We start from the raw sequence: 24,606 nt of genomic DNA, 5'->3' as shown, positions 1-24,606 counted from the left end.
CTCAGTGTGTGGGTAGATCTGCTATGAGAGAGACTAAGCAAAGGATTATGTACCGTCAAGGCCAATGTATTGAAGCTGTCTGTTTGCATTCAATTACTAGGGACTAGTAGCGGAGGCTCAGAATACGGGGGAGCCGTGTGTGCAGAACGTCATCTGTTCTGATGGAAGATCGCTACCTGTGGATTTCACTCTGATCGAGGAACTGGAGAAAGTGTTCAATGCGGAAATAGCTTATGCTACATTCATCCCATTTTCTTGTCTTATAGGTAAGTAATAGCCCCAGAGTCTATTGCAACCACATTGCCTGCTAATTGCTGCCTTGGATTACGAGCATAATTGGTTCCGGGGCGGGGCTTGTAACCCAAATCCACTCTTAAACCAAAGCAATTTTACCATAAGAAATCATAGAAATGCAGACAATTGGTTCCTTGTCCCAAATATAATGATTTATTATTTTGAATAATATGTAAAACAAATGAAATAAACATTCAGAAACAGCAGAATATGTGATATAAGTTACTGTACGGTAATGGAGAGGATGAGAAACACAAGGGCTGACAGAGACTGCAGGGAGCATGAAGGAATGAGCAGGACAGATGTGGGCACATACATGCAGCGCTCTCTGTCCGGGAAGAAAGGGGTTACAGTTATGGAGAGATTCCCTCAACAGTCCTGTCCCCTGATGTAAGCCCCAGCCTGAAGTGGATCTGCTATGATTTGGGAGGTGAGGGACACTTCCTGAGTCAGAGTACAGGGCTGTAGACCCCGCTATGCAGACCATGCCCCTCCCCCACTCGCGCTCCCACCCAGTACAGGGAGCTCTTAAACCAAAGCAATGCTCTTAAACAAAGTCACAATTTTGAAAAACTGTGAGCTCTTAAACCAAAACGCTCTTAAACCAAGGTACCGCTGTATTTAGAAATACATTTTTAAAGTGTTCCTCTCCTTCATAGCTACTTGTAGGAAACCAGTAAACATTTGAGGAGGTTTGCTTCTTCTGTTCTTTTAAGCAGATGTGAGGCATAGAGAACGGATAAGGAGTAGTTTAAACTTATAATCATAGTGTGGTTATTTTGGACCTTCGGATCCTAAATGCACTCAGACCCTGATTAGAGAAGTAGCGCTGCTCTCCTGGCTGTATGTCAGGAATTAGGATGGTCCCATACACTTACATTATGAATCTACCCAGGTCACTTCACACAGAGCCAGAATGCTTTAACCACAAACTTCTCCCGGCTTGTTTTTGCAATTGACCGGGATCTGAACATTCAGACGTTGACGGGTCAAAATATTTAATACAGTATGTCACTGTGTATACACAATAGTTCCAATGGAACTACACCGGCCTCTGCCTAGCAGAGTTAAATAACCTTATAGTAAAGTGTCACATAATAGCCCCTCTACATTATAATTGCACAACTCAAGGCTATAATTTTAAAAAAGTTTAAAAATTTTTATTATTGACATGATTAAAAAATTTCAAATTAAATTAATACACTGCAAAAAGGATCCAGTAATACTGACAACCAAAAGCCATAGTGTTAATATCCCATTTTCACATATATAGGTACTCGCAAGCATATGAGTAATTTATTATACGCATTTAGTTTACCTACATGGCCTTCTAGGTTCAATAGGCATGAATATGCACAACCTAATTACTATTCGCCCAAATCACAACATATGCTTACCCATAGTGGAGTGTGGCGTCTGTAACCCTGACGCGCGTTTCGCATGCGTTGGCTTTCTCAAGGGGCATACACTTACATTTTGAATCTACCCAGGTCATTTTAGACAGGGCTAGAATGCTTTAACCATAGACTTCTCCCGGCTTGTTTTTGCAATTGACCGGGATTTGAACATTCAGACGTTGACGGGTCAAAATGTTTGATACAGTATGTCACTGTGACATATCAGAAGTCTTTTAAAATGACAGTGCCCATATAAAGGGAACCTGTGATCCTGGGCAACCTCCCTGGACAGGGCCCTGCATACATACCCGCGGAGATGAGTCTGATGACCATAGGAAATTGCTGCTCCAGTGGCTATCTGACTCAATTCAGCTCATTTGCATGTTGAGTGCGCAGATGAGCAGACAGACAGATCTCTGCAGTGGGATCTGCATCGAGAGTGGGACACGCAGGAGTCGGTATGTATGCGGGCCCTGTTCAGGGGTTGGGTGGGTTTGGGTTGGGCTGCCAGGGATGACTGTTCCCTTTTAAGGGTACAAACTCACTTGCCGGATCCGCAGCGAGTCCTCTCGCTGCGTATTTGCAGCTAGACTCGCTGCAGATCCCGGCCCTATACTTTCAATGCCAGACAAACTTGCAGCAGTGCACTGATTGGCTGAGCGGGACGTGCAGACATCGGGAGCCCAGAAGGAAGCAGGAGCGGGGACCCGGTAATGTATAGTGTCCAGCCGGCAGGGGGTTAACGGGGCGGGCTGCGGACAAAATCGCAGCAGGGATCCGGCAAGTGGGTTTGTACCCTAAAGAATAAGTGTTGTTTCAACTTTAAATGGAATCTGCCACTAGGTTTACGCTGCCTTTAGGTGATGGCAGCATAAACCAGTGACAGAAATATTGAACAGATCGGTATATTACTCTGTTCAGTCCTTCTCCTTATATGCAGGAGAATAGGCTTTGTACCATAATAATCTCTCCTCCCTTCAGCTGCTGATTGAAAGCTGTCTGCCTATAGACAGCATAGATAGACAACTGCCAATCAGCAGCTGATGCTCATGAATATCCAGGACTACTGAGCACATACACATAACAGATATAACTAGTTATTGCCCTTGTAATTCAGGAGGATATCTCTGAATTAGCTTTACAAGACAATGTAAGTTATACACTTTGCTACTAGCTTATGCTGTGCTTAGATAGGGCAGCATAAACCTACTGACAGAGTCTCTTTAAAGATGCCATTTAAATCAATGGCAGTATGCTTAGAATGTTTTTACATTATCATTTGGGAAATTGGTGGTGAACTAAGATCTCAGATGTCACCTATACCAATACCATATTAGATGATCATTTCTATAGGCTTTCTCCATTTAGCTATATACTAATAAAGCAATATGTCCCTGGATGTCATGTACCAGTCTGGACAGTAAAGCTGAGAATTAAGTACATAAAATGTCAACTATTTCTGTATGCATAATAGCTGTAAAAATAGCAATATTTCAATAGTTGTATTTAAATGGTCAAATAAAGATAATGGAATCGTGTCGTTTTGCTACTACACCTTCCATGTAAGGATTAGGTTTTCACGCTCCTTTTGCCCAAATCAGCACGATTTTACATAGTAGATAGATATAAACGTTCTCAACTTTTATATACTCCATTGCAAAGTGGTTTTGTCTACTTTAGATTTATCTGACCCAAATAAATGAATTTGTGGCCTGTTGCCTAAAATTATTTACTGGGAATGTTTTCTTTTTATGTGCTTTAGGTGATGTGATTGCCCAGTTGGTTCCAAACCATGATTTAATATGGAGACTGACCATGGTTTATCAAGAAGCAGTCATTCCAAAGGAACCAGACAGTAAGACGCAGCCATTTGAATATAATGGCAGAATGAAGACTCCTATATACATCTCAGAGGAAGACACACAGTCGGGCACTTTTGGAAGCGTCATGGTGGGCAACCGAATTCAGGTGCCAAAAGATACCCATCAGCCAACAGTAAGGTCATTGTGCCGCAGCCCTGTAGTGGAGACTTTCCAGAGTGATGAGAACACCTTCAAGCAGGACCTCCAGAGAAGTGCCCATGGGCTTTGTGGTAACTGGCTGGCCTACTGGCAGTATGAGATTGGTGTGAGCCAGCAGGAGCCTCACTTCTACTTCCATCAGATCAAGCTGCAGAGCTTTGTGGGCCACACCGGTGCCATCAAATGTGTTAAGCCTTTAAGTGGAGAAGATTTCTTTCTGAGTGGCAGCAAGGACAAAACTGTCCGCTTATGGCCTTTGTATAACTACGGGGATGGCACCAGTGAGATTGAGCCACGTCTCACCTACGCAGAGCATAAGAAGACAGTGTTTTATGTGGGGCAGCTGGAGTCTGTGCAGCAGATAGTCAGCTGTGATGGAGGAGTATGCATATGGGACCAGTATACAGGTATGAACAATACTATGGCTACAGCAATGTTCAAACATGCACAGCCTTTAGAAAGGGCCTTGCTCCTGTTTGAGTGAGGGTTATGCTGCTCAGCTCCATTGAAATGAATGAAGCTGAAATGTAATACCGCACACAACCTGAGGAAGGGGTGGTGCTGTTTTTGAAATAATGTAGCTGTGCTTTTTCTAGTCCTGGAATATCCTTTTAAATAGAGTAAAGCAGCAGTGGTAAATTTTGCACACAGAATATATATTAGACACAACAAAGTAAGTCATACTTCCATCCATTAATATGAGTTCTAGGTAGAAGCGCTAGATGCATTTATTATACATTTGATTTAGAATATATATTAGACACAACACTCATGACCTTTCCACGCTTCACCTGTCTCAACCTTCCCTGCACACCAGTGATGCAACAGTTTCAGCAACAGAAAATAATTGTCTGATCCAGGGAAAGATGGGTGTTTGGTATGCTTTATGGTGTAATCACATTAGGTATTGTTATATAACACACATTCCCATTCAGATATGTGTTGATCAGGCACGTACTTTTTTCAACATTAGATGAAATAGAGGATTACAATTTCTACCCGTTCTACCAGTTTTCACATTCTCAGGCATACTTGTAAGTGTTCCTGCATTTACATTATCCATATACTAAGGTGTTCCAGTTTATAATTGATCAGTAATAGCTTGCAATAGAGGTCTATAAACTTTGGTAAGCTTAGACTTCAGACTAAGGGCCCTATTACACGGGACGATTATCGTTCACAAAAATCGTTAGATCGTTCGGATTTGAACGATAATCTTTTTGTGTTATAGCAGGCAACGATTAAACGACCAACGAGAAATCGTTGATCGTTTGATAGAAGCTGGACCTATTTTTATCGTGGATCGTTGATAAATTGTTTGACCATCGTTCGGTGTAATAACACGTCGTTAGCTCGTACCTTAGTCTTTTAGCCAGGAAAGGACGAGCGCAAAAAAACCCATAAGAAACAATCATCGTCCTGTGTAATAGGGTGGACAATTAAGATTGTTCGTCATAGCAGTCGCTTATAGTTAATCGCTGAAAAATCGTCCCGTGTAATATTACCCTGATTGAGTGCTGGAGTACTATTGCTGGAAGCTATAAGCCCATGTAAACATTGAAGAGCGCTTTAGCACTTTGGCCCCTTCACAGAGCTTATCGGCCGTGAGTCAGACCCCTGATGGCCTGAGGATAGTCTGGATATGCCTTTTAAGTCCATTGCCATATAATTTGTAATGTCTTATGAAGGGGCCTACATGATACATTAGTGAACAGCTCCCATATGTTCTAATATTAGGTATATAGTAAAGAATTTGTTTGTAGTTGTAATTGCCTAATACTTTGCATAAGGGGAATCCTGCACATTAAGTTCACATAGTAAAGCCCCGGGTATTAAAACTTTAATGTATTTTAAGATTTTATTTTCACCAGTCTCATAGTTATGGATGTGGTGGAATCTGTTATTTATTAATCTGGTAATTACATTGGTGAAGTATGCGATATAAGATCAGAATACCTCTTCTGCCATCTAGTGGAATGTTAGGGTGGTGGCTGCTCTTCTCAATCTGCCATGATTTCCCATTGATAACAACTTTTGATTTTCAAGTAACCGTTCACAATGGGCGAGTTCCGTGCACAATTTTATTAATTTAAAATACGGCTTTAGCTCTTGACAAGTTAAATATAGAAGAAAAGCTGAAACCTAGTAGACCCCAGTGCTTCTTATACAACTTTTTAGTACAGTCCTGGTAATTCCCAATCAGGCCAAATTTATTAAGCCTGTAATGAAAAGCTTAGCCATTACTGTACTATTGAGAGTCATAACCACATAGGTGGATCAGTGGGATAACAAGTCACTGTCCAGAATAAAATGACCAGGGTGTAGTGTAAAAACGGCAAGGACTTTGAGTGCAGCATGACCAGGTACAACTTACAGAGGAAGGCCCGCCTAGGCCTAATCTGTGAGTAGTATGAATTGGAATATTTAGTAATAAATATATGGACAGAAGGTATGTGTCCTGAGCTTTCATCATAGCACTGTGTAGATTAGGGATACTATTTCTTTTTCTTATGGTGTGTCCTGGGACCAACTGAGTTACATTTTATGTCAAATCAGGTTTGTTCTGTTTTTTTTTTTTTGTGTGTGCTAGTTTTAAAGCATTACTGTCATTCAAAAAAATGTAGACATCTCATAGAGACAAGAATTTTGAAAGCTTGATTAGTCTCAGTCTGGGCTTTTAGAACTCTGCGGATCCCTAGAATGGGCCGGGAGAAGCACTTTACTAAGCCAATCTTTCCCTGTGCCTCTCAGCTTATGGAAGTCCATGGAACTTTATACGGTTGGGGAACTGGAGGCCAAACTGCTGGCGAGAGCGGCTTAGTTATCCCCTTACATCTGCAATTGGCAAATAAGAAATCGGGCGTGTTTGATTTCAGTAGGACTTTCGGTCCATTTCCTGAATGTATGCGGTGTCCGTGAAGGACTCAAATGCAAACGACATGTGCAGCTGGCCCTGCCTTTGAGTCCTGAACAGAAATGGATAATTTTAGACTACATTTGGTCCATTAAAATCAATGGGATGACTAAGAACACCTTACGGTATATGTCTGCAGTTTTGACAAGTTGTCGATATACGAGTGACTTGGGAAAAACTTTGTGTGAATGGTTCCTTGGTTGAAGAAGGAAATGGTACATAATGACCTATTATATTTAATACAGTGATTATAACTTGTCACACCATAATCATAGCTGGTTATTCATACATGCAGGTACAGTGTACAACGACAATACCCCTAGAAGACCATGTTAACATGTCAAATGTTTTTAATAGGTAAAACCATCCGAACTTATGAGGCTGGGGACACCAAAGTCCCCATAACAGCAGTGGCCACAATGCCGCCTCCTTACTGCAGTGTGACGTTTGGCAGCTCTGATTCTGTACTGCGTTTCATTGACCCCCGGAAGTCAGGACTTCAGGTATTGATGTGTATGATTTTTATCTCACCTGCAGTGTTTCATTATGTTTGTTCTGATCATTGTCTTCAATGGCGCTGTCCACGCAGGACTCCTTTAGGTACTGTTCCCGAAGAGTGTGAATAAAATCCCACATACTTCCCTCCCTGGCTTCCATGCTGCGGCCTGTACTACACTGCCTGCTCAGCCAATCAGCAGCTGTAGCAGTATCCCGCCTGGGCCACTGAATGGTAGAGTTGGCTCCTAATACCAATGTGTAGGCGATTGGTTGAACTGTGGAACCTAAAAAAACTCCTTTAATTCCAACACCATTATGTGTGGTTATGTTTTTTTATTTTTTCACTGTGTAATTCTATACCAGTTTTACAGAAGACACAATACAACCACAGTGTGAATGCAGTTATTTTAACTTAGTAAATTATTGTATGATGGCTTATTATGCACATGACTTTAATGATTTTGTTTTTATCTCATGTTTGCCCCTTAGCATGAATTTAAGCTTGCTAGCAATGTAAATGCTGGGCTTATCCGCTACCTGGCCGTCAGCCCCAATGGATGCAGTGTTGTTGCAGGTTATTCTTCTGGATTTATTATCCTGCTGGACACCAGGACTGGTCTAGTACTAAGAGGGTGGCCTGCACATGAGGGGGACATCCTGCAGATGAAGGTAAAAGACGTCATGTCTAGTCATTCTATTCCTCTTGTAGTGTTTAGATTTCTTCATTCATTGTCACTTTATGTATCCATGTGTCACATTAGAAATGTCTTGGTTCTACACTTTTTTTTTCTTCTTTTTTACAGTTTGGACTTTTTTTTTCCATCAAAGAGACTCTGTCACCTCCAAAACACCCTCTAAACTTTATATAAGTTGAAAGATGAAACAACACTGATTCGTAATCAGCAATTTTATCTTTCTATGTGCCTCCTTTACTATACATGTACTGTATATTCCTTTGCTAAAAGCCCACAAACAAAGGATTTTAAGCAGTCCTCTCCATTATGTTCTGGAGCCAAGTTGTCCTCTCCATGCATCAACTTGGCCAGTTTGTAGGCTAACAACAAGGAAATGCGAAAGAGCAGAAAGCCACAAATTACAGATTTGGAATCTGCATCCTTTATCCTACTTACAGATGACTTTAGTTTAAGAGTGTGTTGAAAGGTGACAGAGTCCCTTTAAGGGGACTTGAAGTTGCAATCTCTGATCGCTGTTATACTACACTGCAGTACATCTGCATTGAACTGTAGAATAATTGTCAGTATTAGGGTGGGTTCACACACAGTGGACTTGCAGCGGATTTCACACTGCGTTTCCCGGCACTGTAAGTTTGAATAGGTTTACATACTTGTAGCGGAATTTTCATCCCGCTGCGAGTATGTGAACACCATCCCTCTTAACCCGCCATGGCCCGGTGAATACTTTTACCGCTCCGGCTTGCTTCTGCGGCTTTAGGCTCCCTGACGTGCCGCTCAACCAATCAGTGCGCCGTCCCGCCAGAGAAGTAAGCAAGTAATGAAATTTCCGCTGCAAGTATGTAATCCTATTTAAACTGACAATACGGAAATCACAGCCGGGGCATAACAAGTCTGTCTCTGATTGGCTGAAGCTCAGCCACCCACTGTCAGAGATCTGGTCAGCTGACTGTAACTAGGGCTTATTTATTGAGTAATGTGTGTGTGTGTGTGTATGTATATGTATGTATATAATGGGTGTGTGTTTGTGTGTTGGTTGCAGTTGATATTTGCCACTGATTATTCTTACCTATGATAAATGTTAAAGAAACTTAAAGGGAACCAATCAGCACATTTGTGCTGACTGGACTCCCAGAACGGCTTCATGCACCGCTGATGTCAGGGGCTCTGTGGGCTTCGTGTGCGGTAAAATGCATTTCAATCTGGCGTGCGAGGCAGAGGGAGAGCTGAATACTAGTCATCTGGGCTATGACTAGTCACGGCTCTCTGTCTTGTCAGCCCGCTCAGAGCTGACCGGACAGAGAGCTGTGACTAGTCACAGCCCAGATAACTCACAGCTCTCCCCATGCCTCTCGTGCTGGATTAAAAAGCATTTTACCACACACTGAGCCCTTGACACCAGCGGTGTGTGCAGCCGTTCTGGGAGCCCAATCAGCTGATTGGTTCTCTTTATTAATACATCAGCAAATGTAAGAAAATATTGCAGTCATAGGGGGAGATTTATCAAACATGTTGTAAAGTGAAACTGGCTCAGTTGCCCCTAGCAACCAATCAGATTCCACGTTTCATTTTCCTAAGAGTCTGTGAGGAATGAAAGGTGGAATCTGATTGGTTGCTACGGGCAACTGAGCCAGTTTCACTTTACACCATGTTTGATAAATCTCCCCCATAGTCTGAGAAAAAAAAATCAGGTTATTACCAATAAGATAAAATACTAACACCCCCCCCTCCCCCGTGCTGTGACTGCAATGACTTTCCTTCTGATCCTTACTTGATATATGCAGTGCTTACAGCTAACCAATCTTTATGTGGATTGTATTGAGCGGTTTGTTTAAATAAGAAAGACAAGTATCCATGGGTGTCTTACCCAAGCCCCAGTAATGAGTAACTCTTCTTCATATTTACCTGCCCCAGTGCTCGCTGTGATAGTTTGTTTAACCTCTTCTGAGTCAAGGTGAAACAATGTTCATCAGAACTTGTTTATTATTGTAAGGAGATGGTCCCTTAACTCAACCCTTGAAATCTGGCTAAAGTAGGATTTACTATAAGCCGTTGCATATTGCAGTGTGTGTGCGTATATATATATATGTGTGTGTGTGTGTGTGTGTGTGTAATAAATATATATATATATATATATATATATATATATATATATATATATATATATATATATTATATATAATTTATTTATACAATACTTTTTTTTTTTTCTTCATATACTCTCAGACATGTTACCTTTGTATTCTAGTCACCTTCAATGTCGGCAGTTGATAAAGGCAATTGTGCCGAAACATTCTGCCCGACTGTATTGTGTGCACCTCGTCTTGATAATAAACGCATCCTGCAAGCTCATCGTTGTGTGTGCCGGGTATTCCTGTGTAGGTTACCTTTGTATTCTTGTCCAATGTGATGATAGACATCTTTGTTGTACAACATAAAATGATGAAAGGCGTTCCATTACAGTAGTGATTTGTGTTTAGTTTGTGACTGTCTCGTTCCAATAAATGTTTAGTTCTCAGTCAAATGATGTTGAGATTGAAACATTTCAGATGTCAAAAGGTTCAACCCATGTCAGCATAAATGTGTAATACTCTTACTTTTGGACTTTGGAGTTTTCACATTGGAGGGTCACACAATTTTGCAGAGAAACTGTAGAAAACGTGGCATTCTCTGGGTCCCTCTTTCAATTCTTCATTGTGTTAAAAACTGTTAAAGGGTTATTTCAGTTTTTGATTCTTAAAAGTGTAGCAGTCAAAAGTTTTGATCGGTCAGAATCTGAGTGTTGAAACTGGAGAATGAGTTGGGAGAAGACCATGCGCAGCGGGTTCTCTCCCAGCTCTGTGTTATCTGACCTGGGCGGCACCATAATTGAAGTCTATGAGGCTGTCCTGGTCGGACAGACATGGGGCCTGGAGGGGAGTACATGGTAGAAAGAAGTTTTTTTCGAATTACCACAACACTGTAACGTAATTAATAGAAAGTAAATCATGTATTATTGTAATATACACATGTTAAAATATATTTCAGTTCAAGGGTACTTATTGTTAAGTGTCTCTGTCAATTGTAAAAAATGTTGACATGTAAAAAGTTCTAAGCTGTCGGGTCTGGATGTTCAGACCCCCAAAGATTGTTAGAAGCATGTTACTGCGTGCTTTACTCCCCAGCATGCTGCCTTTTCCATCTTACTGCAAGAGACGGACTCTATAGACCAATAAAGGATCCCATCTCCTGCAACAAGAGAGGGAGCACAGCAAGCCGGGGAGTGAAGTGCTCAGCCTCACACTTCTCCAAGCTCTATCTAATGATCATTGAATTCGGAACATCCAGACTCTGACCAATCAGGACTTTTATGGATCTTTGTCTTTTTTGCAGATTTGTGCCGTCCAGACAAAAAAACAAAAAACTGTACAACTTTGATGTCCTCAGGCTGCAGGCTTAGGGCATGGATGCTCTAGGCCCTGCCTTATTGACACCCCACCAGATCGCGGGAATGAAAGTTGTTTTTACCCTGAATAGCGGCCCCAAGAGACAGGCAGACCCCCACGACCGGACATGCCTTAGTGGGTTGGGGGAGGGGGGTGTTCGGATGGTACACATTCGCTATGACAAACTTCTGACAAGTCATAGTGGCCAATCAAAACTTTTGTTGCTAAAACAAAGGGGGCAGAAGCTTTCAGAAGATCAGCACTGCCAAATATAATGAGAAGTATGTACAGGCGTACATTGCCATGGCTGCAGTGTAAAAGCAAACACAAAAATACAGCAGCACCCTGATAAGTCATATGTGAATATTATATGTGTGCATAACTGCTATAAATTTAAATTGAGTTTCTTAGCACATATTTGATCAGATTGTAGCTAGTGTTGAGCGGAGAGGCCGAACTGTTCGACATGCCTATGGCTGTATACATGTTTTCCTGGACTTCCTAGGGTGGCATCCAACCAGCAGCACAGGGCAGTCAAATGGCGAGCGTTTTAATTCGGAGAACATTGCCAAACCTGAACAGTTCAGTATCTCCGTCCAACACTAATTGTAGCCCATCCACCAGGGATAAGGTGATATGTGATCAGGTGGGATCTTAAAATGCAACAGGTTTGCCTATTTTGGGCCCAAAAGTCCTTTTATAGGGGCTGGTTATCGGCTGCATGTAAAAGGACCAGCAATCACTTGGTGAATGCCATTTCTTCATCAGGTGATCACATCTTTGGTGCAGCCTTTTTGTGGGCTGCACATTTTCCTATGTAAAGCATATCAATTATACAGCAAGGAAGCAGAGGCCTGTGTTGCATAGTGTAGTAACCTTGTTCATTTATTGGAGCTGGTGTACTGAATGATGGCATAGTAAGCTATTGAATCTGATGTTTTTTTTAGGATGCATTTTCATGTGTGCATGACCGTAATGTATAGTATCTGTGTCATGACCTCTTCTTAGGTCTCTCCTATCAATATCTATCTTTATCAATGTGAACAGTTTAAACTGTTCCTGAAAATACAATAGAACGCTAAAGATCTGATTTTGCCGTCCAGTTGACTCACCGCTTCTCTGTCCTGCAGGCAGCAGATGGAAACATCATTGTGAGCTCTTCATCTGATCATTCCCTCACTGTCTGGAAGGAGCTTGAGCAGAAACCTTTACATCAGTTCAAGTCTAATTCTGATCCCATTCATGCTCTTGATATGTACGGCAGTGAGATAATAACTGGGACCGTGGCCAATAAAATTGGTATCTACTCTCTCCTTGATTCCTCAACTCAGCCGAACAGCACAACCAAACTCAGCTCGGAAAACTTCAAGGGGACCTTAACCAACCTAGCTGTCTTACCTACCAAGAGGCTACTACTTCTGGGCTCAGACAATGGAGTAGTCCGTCTCCTGGCATAAGAGACATTGGTAACAGTTTGGGGAAACCTCAGTAACAACAATGTAAATACATGATGTTGCAAAACTTTATTATGTTTTTTTTTTTTAAAGCCATAGACTTATTACCTTCTAGTGTTAATAGCATTTATAGCAAGACCAGCAAGCGTTCTTGTGTAAACTTAGATGGCATTTCTACCCATAAAGTATTAAACAGGAGGTGCTGCTGTCATTGAAGAGACTGCATATTTACACTGGGACCCTTACCATTTATTTTAATAATTCCAAGTAAATTCTAATTGTAGAACCACATCAATATCCAGGATCATGGACTTCTCATCATAACGCTGCCTACACAAATATGCTAATAGTTTTCTACCTTACAGGAAAACCAGTGCTGATAGAATGATACTCCCCAATAACTCTTTAGTTTGCACTTTAGATGATTCTCCCTTATAGGGTTGTATGCATTGTATGGATTGTTTTAGCAGTGTCATTACTGCGTATAATATGGCGTCCAACCTTTGGCCCTCCAGCTGTTGCTGAACTACAATTGACATCATGCCTGGACAGCCAAAGCAGGTTGGACATCGATGGCCTAACACTTCCATTTAATGGTAAAGGTAATTTTGTACATTCCTAAACTGCACTGCTTATAAGTTTGTTTTGTCTTCTAGAAATGGTAGATTCTCCATGGGATTCCATTAGGGAATTGCTGTCCGTGTGGTTGTCTATTACTAGAGATGAGTGTAACTTGTGCATGCATCCGATCATTCGGCATTTGAATACTAGTGGCTGAGAAAGATGCAACCCTAGGGAGTCCACAAAAACATGGATACAGCTTCAAATGTCGATCAGTCAGACTTGGGCATGCGCAAGTTGCACTCATCCTTATTACTTTATGTAAAATTCCACCAATTCTGGGGTACTGATTAACCAGCTTATACAATCATGCCATTACATTGGACATCTCTAGATATTTTTTTACCATAATGTTGAAAACCTTTATGTGCACTTGTGTGAATTATAATTCTGTATGTGTTTTGTTTGGAAATGCAAGCCTGGGCATCTCAGGAAATATATACATATATTATTCTCAGGCTGTATACTCTACATTAACAACTTTCGGCAGTATGATTTTATTCTTTTAGTTGTATGCACTTCCGTTACATCACACATTGTGTTTGGCAACATGGTGGAGGAGGATGTATGGGTTGTGAAGCAAGTTGTGATGTTCCCCTTCTCAATGCTTCTACAAATCCTATAAAAAATCTGTCCTTTTTTTGTATATAATGTCTTTTTTTTTTTTTTTTTTTCTTGGTGCAGGAAACCTGTGGTCATGTAGCGTTTTTTTTTTCACTTGCAATAGTAAAAACTCTTGCAAAAGTGTGAGTAATTCCAAGCAAAGACTCGAGAATGGATTAATATGTCTCATAATGTATATTGCTTAAAAGATTTATTATAGGCACCCAGCATCATCCAGGAGACTGACAGAACACTTCATTTTATTGTAATGCAAATGGCAATGAACTTACTGTTGGCAAATATAATGAAATACAAGACTGTTCTTCACTCCAGTAAGAAAGAAGCAAGAATCACAATGATTATATTAGATTTATATTAAAGTTCATGATTCTAGCAATAACCATGCTTGTAAAAAGGTTTCATCTTTGGTGCCAGCGGGTCGGATTTATTTGGCAGAAACTAAACAGTCCATGAAGAAAGGATCTAGAGCTCAGGCTCCTCCTCTTATGAAGACAGCACAAACCATACAACCAGTCCCAATCCATTCATCCTCATTGCATAATTGCTTTAAAGCAAATGTACCACTATTAAATGAAATGGGGGGGATTTATGAAGAGCGGCGTGCAAGCAGTCGTAAATCATGATAAATGAGGTGCGGGAGGAGGCACCCCCCCAGCTATCCCCATTGGGCGTGCGGGAGGCGTACGCCAGGGAGAAGGGGCGAATCTGCACCCTCTCCCTGGCGTACGCTTCGTAAATGTCCCTCATTGTGGTTTTTTTTTTTTTTACATAAATAGACCGGAGCAGGGAATGCCGATGCCGCGGTCCTTTCTTTGAACCATGGCACAGTTCCTGCGATTGGTGCGGTTTAATAACAAGCATCGGCCCAGCATGAAGCACTGAAAAGCAAGCCTGCCTGATACCAGTCTGGCGGGTCCCCTACCTTTTGTGACGCTGCTCCATTAGAAGCAATAGAGCCGTGTCACAGAGGGGAGGGGAGATCCATCACACGTCGGCAGGCCCACCTCCAGTGCATCATGCTGGACCGGTGCTTTGGAATAAACTGCCGTGTGCAGGAACCGGGCCGTTGTTTAAAAAAAAAAAATGCACCAGCGGCATTCCCTGCACCGGTCTATTCATTTTAAAAAACTACAAAGCCATGTACTAATGGTACATTCGCTTTAAAGACAAGATTGAATAGAGTGGTGGTCACTACCTGAGTGAACTTCAAGCATGCTTGCTGAATAAAAGAGCTATTATTCGCAAAGTTATTGACTATAGAGATGAGCAAATCTCGAGCATGCTTGGGTGTGAAGAGTGTGAAGCATTTGATTACCGGTGGCTGAAGAAGTTGGATGCAGTCCTAGGGAGTCCTGGAAAACATGGATACAGCCTATGGGTATAAACACACACACAGTATACGCAGCGTATTTACTGCTGCGATACACAGAAAATACGCAACAAATACGCAGCAGATTAGATCTAAATAACTGAACACAGCATCAAATCTGCACCACCAAATCTGCTGCGTATACGGTGTGTGTGTTTGTACCCTATGGCTGTATCTATGTTTTCCAGACAGCCGTAGAGCTGTATCCAACTTCTGCAGCCACCGATAATCAAGTGCTGCACACTCAAGTTCAGACAAACCTAAGCATGCTAAAAGTTAACTAGGGGCCACACAGAAAGAAGTTCCTGGGTAGGTATCCTGGTGCTGCCAAAAATTTCTTCAAAGCGAGTATAAAACATAAAATGGCTGATTTATCGGATAAAATCACTAAAAATTTACACAAAGTAATATATTACTTTATTTTATGTACATTTTTAATTTATCCGATAAATCAGCCATTTTATGTTTTATACTCCGCTTGTGAAGGATTTTTTGGAAGTGCCAGGATACCTACCCAGGTACTTTTTTTTTCTTCTCTCTACTGCATTAAACCACAAGTCTAGTTTCCTGGATCCTTCGGTCGGCAGCAATCATCTGATGATACAAGCTATCCCAAAGCGGGGTGATCCGCATAAAGCCCAAGGGGCTCAAAGGTGAGAGTCCACCTATACTTTTATTACATACATTTGCACGTAACGGGATTAAACGGGTAATTCCCCCCCCCCCCCCCCCCCCCCCCTTGTCTAACACATACACCCTGGCACTCTAAAGGGTTAATGGAAACTGCTATATTCAAGCTCCTTCATGCTGTGGTCATGCAATAGGGGGCTCTGTTTCCTTGTTCTTGTGGTTGCTGTGCCCCCCCCCCCCCCACACACATTTATCCCCTATGATATGCTCTGTGCTTTTTTGTGGGACTACATAATAAACATGAGGAGCAGCCTGGGCCCTTTAATACTAATAGAATATGTATGACACAGCTGCAGAGGCTTTTCAGAAATCTTGTATTACTGTAATAACCATGTTTTAGCTGAATATTTATATAATAGGGAATATCAATGAAACATCATGATTTATGGATATCTAGCTTCCACTCCAAGATCTGAGCATCATATGGGGGCGATGAACTATGAATACACAAATTCTGTATTGGGTTCTCTGCATACAAGAATATATTTAAAAGAAAAAAGGCTGAATAGATTGATTCTAAATAAGATTCCTACATATATTATAAAAGTCAAAGGAGTGCAGGAGATTAAATAAAAAATACACAAATATGTTGCGTACAATTCATGAACGTGCAATTTAAAGGAGCTTTACAAAGAATATTACGTTATGGAGGAGTCCACTCCTCTGTAATCAAATCAGTAGAAAGGAGCGAACTTCAAGCACATTCAGGTTCGTCCAAACCCAAACTTTCACTCTTTGCTTTTTATTAACTGTGGCTAAAGAAGTTGGATGCCGTCCTAGGGAATCCTAGAAAACATGGATATATGTTATAGGGGAGATTTATTATCGGTTTGTTATAGATATATTATACACTCACCGGCCACTTTATTAGGTACACCATGCTAGTAACGGGTTGGACCCCCTTTTGCCTTCAGAACTGCCTCAATTCTTCGTGGCATAGATACAACAAGGTGCTGGAAGCATTCCTCAGAGATTTTGGTCCATATTGACATGATGGCATCACACAGTTGTCGCAGATTTGTCGGCTGCACATCCATGATGCAAATCTCCCATTCCACCACATCCCAAAGATGCTCTATTGGATTGAGATCTGGTGACTGTGGAGGCCATTTGAGTACAGTGAACTCATTGTCATGTTCAAGAAACCAGTCTGAGATGATTCTAGCTTTATGACATGGCGCATTATCCTGCTGAAAGTAGCCATCAGATGTTGGGTACATTGTGGTCATAAAGGGATGGACATGGTCAGCAACAATACTCAATTGGTACCAAGGGGCCCAAAGAGTGCCAAGAAAATATTACCCACACCATGACACCACCACCAGCCTGAACCGTTGATACAAGGCAGGATGGATCCATGCTTTCATGTTGTTGACGCCAAATTCTGACCCTACCATCCGAATGTCGCAGCAGAAATCGAGACTCATCAGACCAGGCAACGTTTTTCCAATCTTCTACTGTCCAATTTCGATGAGCTTGTGCAAATTGTAGCCTCAGTTTCCTGTTCTTAGCTGAAAGGAGTGGCACCCGGTGTGGTTTTCTGCTGCTGTAGCCCATCTGCCTCAAAGTTGGACGTACTGTGCGTTCAGAGATGCTCTTCTGCCTACCTTGGTTGTAACGGTTGGCTATTTGAGTCACTGTTGCCTTTCTATCAGCTCGAACCAGTCTGCCCATTCTCCTCTGACCTCTGGCATCAACAAGGCATTTCCGCCCACAGAACTGCCGCTCACTGGATGTTTTTTCTTTTTCGGACCATTCTCTGTAAACCCTAGAGATGGTTGTGCGTGAAAATCCCAGTAGATCAGCAGTTTCTGAAATACTCAGACCAGCCCTTCTGGCACCAACAACCATGCCACGTTCAAAGGCACTCAAATCACCTTTCTTCCCCATACTGATGCTCGGTTTGAACTGCAGGAGATTGTCTTGACCATGTCTACATGCCTAAATGCTCTGAGTTGCCACCATGTGATTGGTGTACCTAATAAAGTGGCCGGTGAGTGTAGATTTGTTATCTCCTATGGGGGAGATTTATCAAACATGGTGTAAAGTGAAACTTGCCCTTAGCAACCAATCCGATTCCACTGTTCATTCCTCACAGACTCTTTGGAAAATGAAAGGTGGAATCTGATTGGTTGCTAGGGGCAACTGAGCCAGTTTCACTTTACACCATGTTTGATAAATCTCCCCCATAGGCTGTATCCAAATTTCCCAGCACTCCCTATTTCTCTCGTCTCTCTTCGCTCTTTTGTGATTCGCTCACTTCTTTGGTAAGTAACATGTTATCCTCACTGGGAAAACATGCCGCTATTATTATCAAACAGTTGATTGTATGTTGTTTTAGGTATCTGCTATCAAAAATAACATTTATATATTTGTCCAATTAGAAAAACAATATTTTTTTGAAGTGAAAGTGCCACACCTGCCCACAGGTTGTGTCTGCTATTGCAGTTTTGTTGAAGTGAGTGGGGCTGAAATACAATCCGGTTTACTACCTGTGGATAGATGTGGCTCTTTTTATCTGAGCAAGCAGCCATTTTTCTTCTTCCTGGATGAAAATAGAATCCCTTTAACTACATAGAACTTGAGATAAACAGGTTTTTTTTTTTCACACAAAGATACTCTTTTTTACATGAATACTATATTCGAGCTAGTCCAGTTTCCTATGCTTGCATGTCACATGTGAATAGGGTTTTGTCGGTCTGTTTGCCAATAGAGATGAAGCGCTTCACTAGCTCGGCAGTTGGTTTATCATCCGGCTACCTTTGAACTCTGTGACCCTCCACTCTGGGTGCCGAAAAAGCTAAATCCAGTCCTCAGAAACTGGGAGAAGCTTTTCCAGGTACTTGGAGCGGAGCTGCCTGGAGCGGCACAGAGTTCAAAAGCAGCCGGCTGATAAGCCAACTGCCGAGCTAACAGAGTTTCGCTTAGTTTAGGCTAGATTCACACATAACATATCCAAAGAGGATTTCTCGCTATGAATTTGCAGCGTGAAATCGGCTGCGGATACATTACATGGGAAGCTATCCTTTTATACTGTAAATTCGCTCATCTCTATTTGCTAGCAATGCACAGAATATGCACCAAAATGAAGTCGACTGGTGTCAGAAAGTTTTATTCAGATTTGTAAATTCTGCTGTGGTGTATACAAAGACTTGAGACAGTTCAGTTAAATTTTAGTTTTGTTTAGACACTTTGGTATTTGTCTACAACATTTGCATTGGGTGCAGTGCTCTCTGTTGCCACCTCTGTCCATGTCAGGAACTGTCCAGAGCAGTAGCAAATCTCCATAAACCTCTACAGCTCTGGACAGTTCCTGTCACAGACAGAGGAAGCAGAAAAGATCACCGTGTGAGACTGGAAAGAATACACCACTTCCTGGATATATATTCATGTGGCATTTGATGCATTTAAAAAAATAAAAAATAAAAAAAATTGGTAAAACAAAATTGCATTTTCAAGTTTAAAAATGGGCAAAAAACTGCATCACCATTTAATAATGAATCTGTTCAAAATGTTATACAGCAAAATATTGATCCAGAGATGAAAAAAAAAACAAAAAAAAACAAAACAAGTCTACAGTTGTATGGCTGATACCTAAAAAAAAAACAACAATGCCGGACAATAACTCCAAATATAACGAAAGTATCTCTTTATTAATTACATAACAAGAATAAAAACTGTTTTCTCTAAAATTGCAGGAAGCAGATACATACATTGGAGGGATGGTGGGCAGACAAAAATTAATTACATTTACAAAAATGCATACGTATCCATATTTGTATACATGGCTACATACATACGTGGTGGGAGAAACACATGAAATGAGAACAGAGAACCCATGAAATGAAAAAATGAAATGAAGACAGAAAAGAGGACTAAGGGCTTAGTCCTCTTTTCTGTCTTCATTTCATTTCATTTTTTCATTTCATGGGTTCTCTGTTCTCATTTCATGTGTTTCTCCCACCACGTATGTATGTAGCCATGTATGCATTTTTGTAAATGTAATTAATTTTTGTCTGCCCACCATCCCTCCAATGTATGTATCTGCTTCCTGCAATTTTAGATAAAACAGTTTTTATTCTTGTTATGTAATTAATAAAGAGATACTTTCGTTATATTTGGAGTTATTGTCCGGCATTGTTGTTTTTTGTTAGATATAAACTTTGGAGTTGTGCTTACGGACAAATAAGTATATAGGGGTCCTATTGTAGGTATTATAGTTGTATGGCTGAGAAGCAAAATTTCTTTTGGGCTGGTAGGGTCAAAGTCCTGACTTGAACCTAATGCAAATGTTGTAGACAAATACCAAAGTGTGTAAACGAAACTAAAATTTAACTGAACTGTCTCAAGTGTTTGTATACACCGGCTGGTTACCTATATGGTACTGAAATATTCTGCAGTACTGTACAGAGATAGTCTCCTCCATTAGCCCCTGTCCCTAATTAATTTCCCTTTTTCGGATACACACCAGGGTCGATTTTCATAGGAAGCTTATAAACCTTTTAATATATTCTTGGAGTGTGGCAGGAAAGTCGCGCAAATATGGGAACACGTGTACACTAAACAGTCACTTCACTAGGAGCACCTACTCACTAACATGTTGGTCCCTTTTTTCAGACTTCTGGGGATAGATTTTACAAAGTGGTGAGCGTCATATACCAAACATGTTCAGTGGGGTTACAGGTGAGTTTGGGGGGCAAGGCAGTTTGGAGAATTAATTCTCACGTTACTCCAACCACTGTCTAAACATCTAAGCCTGATGACACAGAGAACTACCCTTTTGAAAGATGACTCTGTGATTAAGGAAGATCTGGAAAAGACTGCAGAGGAGAAGGATTTAGGGGTAGCAATTTCTATCAGCCTTAAAATGAGTTATCAGTGCAAGCACGTGGTGGGGAAAGAAAATCCTATGCTGGCTCTCTCCGTGCCCATATCTCTGTCATCCCCAAGGATGGCAAGGATCCTTCGCAATGCCAGAATTACCGCCCTATTTCCCTCCTAAATTTAGACCTTAAATTCTCTAAAATTCTTGCCGCCCGTCTCACTCCCTTGCTCCAGCCTATTATACATCTGGATCAGGTAGGCTTCATGCCTACTCGAGAGGCTCGGGATAACACCACTAGGGCAATTAACATTATCCATCATGTTCATTCCTCGGGTCTTCCCTCCATGCTCCTGTCCACGGATGCCGAGAAAGCCTTTGACCGAGTCAGTTGGCCTTTCCTTTTTGCCACACAGACATTTGGGCCTCGGTCCGAATATGTTGGAGTGGATTGGCTCTCTCTATTCTTGCCCTACGGCTCAGGTCTCGGTCAACGGCCTTCTCTCTTCCGCGTTCCCCATTGCTAACGGGACACGGCAAGGCTGCCCCCTATCCCCCCTCATTTTTATTTTGACCCTTGAACCTTTCCTCAGGCATGTCAGGAACAATGTTAACATTGCTGGGGATCGAGTGGGGTCGAGTTGTGGCCTATGCAGACGATTTATTGTTTTTCCTTTCTCAACCCCTTGTCTCTCTGCCCAACCTTCTTTCCGAACTCTCTTGTTACCAACGTCTCTCTAACTATAAAATTAATCTGCAAAAATCCGAAGCACTCAACCTTTCTCTTCCCCCATCTGTTGCAGCCTCCTTGGGGACTTCTTTCCCTTTTCGGTGGTCGCGTTCTTCTCTGACGTACCTGGGGGTCCAACTTACTCCTGCGACAGCCAACCTTTTCAAAGCTAACTTCTTACCCATGCTCAAGCGCATTGAAGCAGACTTGCTCAAGTGGCACGGGGGTACCTTCACCTGGTTTGGACGCTGCGCGATCTTCAAAATGAATGTCTTGCTGCGCTTGCTATATCTTTTTCAAGCCCTTACAGTTGCGGTCCCCCCTATCCTACTTCCGGCAACTGTCTACATTCCTCACTAAATTTATTTAGGCACACAAGCAACCTCGTCTCGCCAAATCAATCTTATACCGTCCGAAAGCAAAAGGTGGTCTGGCTCTTCCCAATCTTTATCAATACTATGTAGCTGCACACCTTACTCGGATACTCGATTGGCATCGCCACGCCCCCACTAAATTGTGGGTCGGCCTGAAAATGACGATTTCCCCAATCCCCCTATTGGCAGCTCCGTGGATCCCAGCCTCTGCGCGTTTTGCCGGCGCTCATCCCACTATTGTTCCCACACTGAAGATGTGTCATAAGCACCTTTCCACTGGCTTCCTGGCCCCTCCCCCCTCCCCCTTGTTTCCCATCTTGGGCAACCCTGCCTTTCCGATCAGCTTGGAGGACCCGGTCTTCCGAACCTGGTTGCGAGCTGGCTCCTTCCGAGCCACTACTTTCCTTCATGGCTTGGCATGGCGATCCCTTACTGACCTACGAGACCTCTCGGACCCAGCTCCCTTAGGGTTCTGGAGGGCACTGCAACTTAACCATTTCCTACCGAACCCTTCTGGTTTCGCTCGCCCCTCCACACACTTTGAAACCCTCTGCTTGGGCTCTGGTCCACTCAGACACTCCCTCTCTCTCCTATACAATCTGTTGGGCTCCCCACCGGATCGACCGACACCCCCCTTCCTCACTGCTTGGGAGGCAGACTTAGATATCTCCCTCTCGGCAGCCCAGGTCGACAGGGTTCTTACCTGTACCTACTCCAGTTCCATCTCTTCGCGCCTCCAAGAGGCAGGCTACAAACTACTCTCCAGATGGTATCGGGTTCCCACTCGACTCCACCGGTTGTTCCCAGATGTTCCGCCACTGTGCTGGAGAAACTGCGGCGAGGAAGCCACTCTCGTACACACCTTCTGGAGTTGCCCCGTACTGGTACCTCTCTGGAAGGAGGTGTGGCGTATCTCCTCTACTTTCGTAGATCGCCAGCTCCCCTTTTCCCCCGGCGCTTTTTCTCTTGCATATTGCAGACATCCCTCTCAAATCCTACTGACGCTCTGTCCTCCGACACCTGATTAACGCTGCACGAGCCTGTATCCCGGCCATTTGGCGCCGTCCTGATCCTCCCAGTATAGCAATGTGGATTCGTAAAGTTGAGGACACCAAACATATGGAAGACCTTACAGCTCAGCTGCACGGACATAACGCAAAGTTTTTTCGGACGTGGTTCTACTGGGACCAATTTACCGAGACGGATGAGTACCGGACCCTTCTGGCTCAGTGAGGAGCGGCCCTACCTGTCCCTCCCCCCCCTCCCTACCCTCTCCCTCTTATTCTTTCTTCTTTCTCTCCCTTAACTTTGCCTTCTACTCTAGTAGTCCCCTTTTTGGTCCCCACCTGGGTAGTCGTGTGCCCCAGGCTTTCTCTCACCAGTGCAAGCTCTCCCCTATAGGGTGCTGTGTGGTGTAAATTGCCTCTTTATTACCATAAATATCAGGTGCATTTTTTGTCATGGTTTAATCGGGTTCTTTTTCTCTAAAGTATTGTTCCACCCTAACGGGTGTGGTTTACACTGCTGTTTTTCTTTTTTTTTATTTATGTTAAATGTTTGGAAAATTTAATAAAATTGAGAATTAAAAAAAAAAAGAAAATCCTATGCTGGGCTGTATACATAGAGGTATAAATAGAACAAAGGCCAGATTACCGCTGTAGATTCACTGCACGCGTGGGCTCCCATACCAATATGTGCAGCAGCTAGCAGGTGCACCCACATGATGCAGGTGCAACCTTCCACACCCGATGTCAGATCTGGTGAGTGGTTATGCCTGGACAACCAATTTACATCCTGCAAAGCCTCCATGGACCAGGCTTCTCAGATGGAGAATTGAGAGCCTTGAACCAATCTTGAATAATTTTATCCTGCTGAAAGATGTCAGTGGCGTTAGAGAATACTGTGGCCATAAAAGGAGTATCCAAGTTCTGCAATAATATTTAGGTAGGTGATATGTGCCAAAGGAACATCCCCATGAATTCTAGGACCCAAGGTTTCTCAGCAGGACATTGCCTAGAGCAGTTCCAAAGAACATCCTGGGGGACTGCACTGATCCAGGTGAGTATGTGTAGGGTGGAGTCCTCTTGTGGCTGGAGGTGTAATGCTGCCTCTGGCCACAGGAGAGACTGTCTGGGCAGGAAGCCAATAGCTTCTTGCTCTGTCAGTCAGAGCACCACAGCATTTAACTGTAAGCATTTATCATGAATGCTCATAATTAAAGGACCCCCTTAGTGTACAGGCCTCATAGCAGTGGCATGGTCTGCCTTTATAGTAGCTACCGCACTGCTTTTTAGTAATTTGTGTTTACAATACGCATTAAGTAGCTTTAAACATCCATTAGCAGCTTGTGTTTTTCTTTGAACCACTTTTGCTAGACATTATGTGCTGCATGGTGGACTTTGAACATGCTCTAACCGATTCATGTAGCCATTAAAAAAATTTTTGTTTGTTGGAATCACGTAAAACTTTATATTTGTCCATTTTCCCTGCTTCCTACACATGAACTTTAAAGAGGTTTTCTCACCTGTCTGATTTAGCTCAGCATCTCTGTGTCCCATAGTGAAAGTAAGGATGGGGGCAGCGATATTGAGCTGAATCAGTTCTGTATCTTTGTGTCTAACTATGAGATCACAGATGGCTCCAGGGACAATACACAAGCCTTGGAGCTGTCTGATTTGAGA

The 24,606-nt window shown here is 42.4% G+C and overlaps 2 protein-coding genes across 5 annotated transcripts in view; both read left to right on the top strand.

Annotated features, from left to right (window-relative positions):
- Positions 1-14,319, top strand: part of WDR81 (WD repeat domain 81) — a 37,916-nt gene extending 23,597 nt beyond the window's left edge. For all 4 annotated transcript variants that reach the window (XM_069944834.1, XM_069944836.1, XM_069944833.1 and 1 more), the window contains 5 exons: positions 101-266; positions 3,454-4,119; positions 6,984-7,129; positions 7,614-7,793; positions 12,372-14,319. In XM_069944834.1, the coding sequence (XP_069800935.1) occupies positions 101-266; positions 3,454-4,119; positions 6,984-7,129; positions 7,614-7,793; positions 12,372-12,698 (1,485 nt within the window). In that variant the 3' untranslated portion in view covers positions 12,699-14,319. The remainder of the gene's footprint in view (positions 1-100; positions 267-3,453; positions 4,120-6,983; positions 7,130-7,613; positions 7,794-12,371) is intronic.
- Positions 14,320-18,245: 3,926 nt separating this feature from the next.
- SERPINF2 (serpin family F member 2) overlaps positions 18,246-24,606 on the top strand; it is a 41,308-nt gene continuing 34,947 nt past the window's right edge. The window contains exon 1 of the mRNA XM_069945608.1: positions 18,246-18,266. The gene's annotated coding sequence lies outside the window, so the exon portion shown is untranslated. The remainder of the gene's footprint in view (positions 18,267-24,606) is intronic.

The sequence above is a fragment of the Dendropsophus ebraccatus genome, chromosome 11 (assembly GCF_027789765.1).
Source record: "Dendropsophus ebraccatus isolate aDenEbr1 chromosome 11, aDenEbr1.pat, whole genome shotgun sequence".
Taxonomy (NCBI): Eukaryota; Metazoa; Chordata; class Amphibia; order Anura; family Hylidae; genus Dendropsophus; species Dendropsophus ebraccatus.
This window is presented reverse-complemented; position numbering and strand designations above follow the sequence as displayed.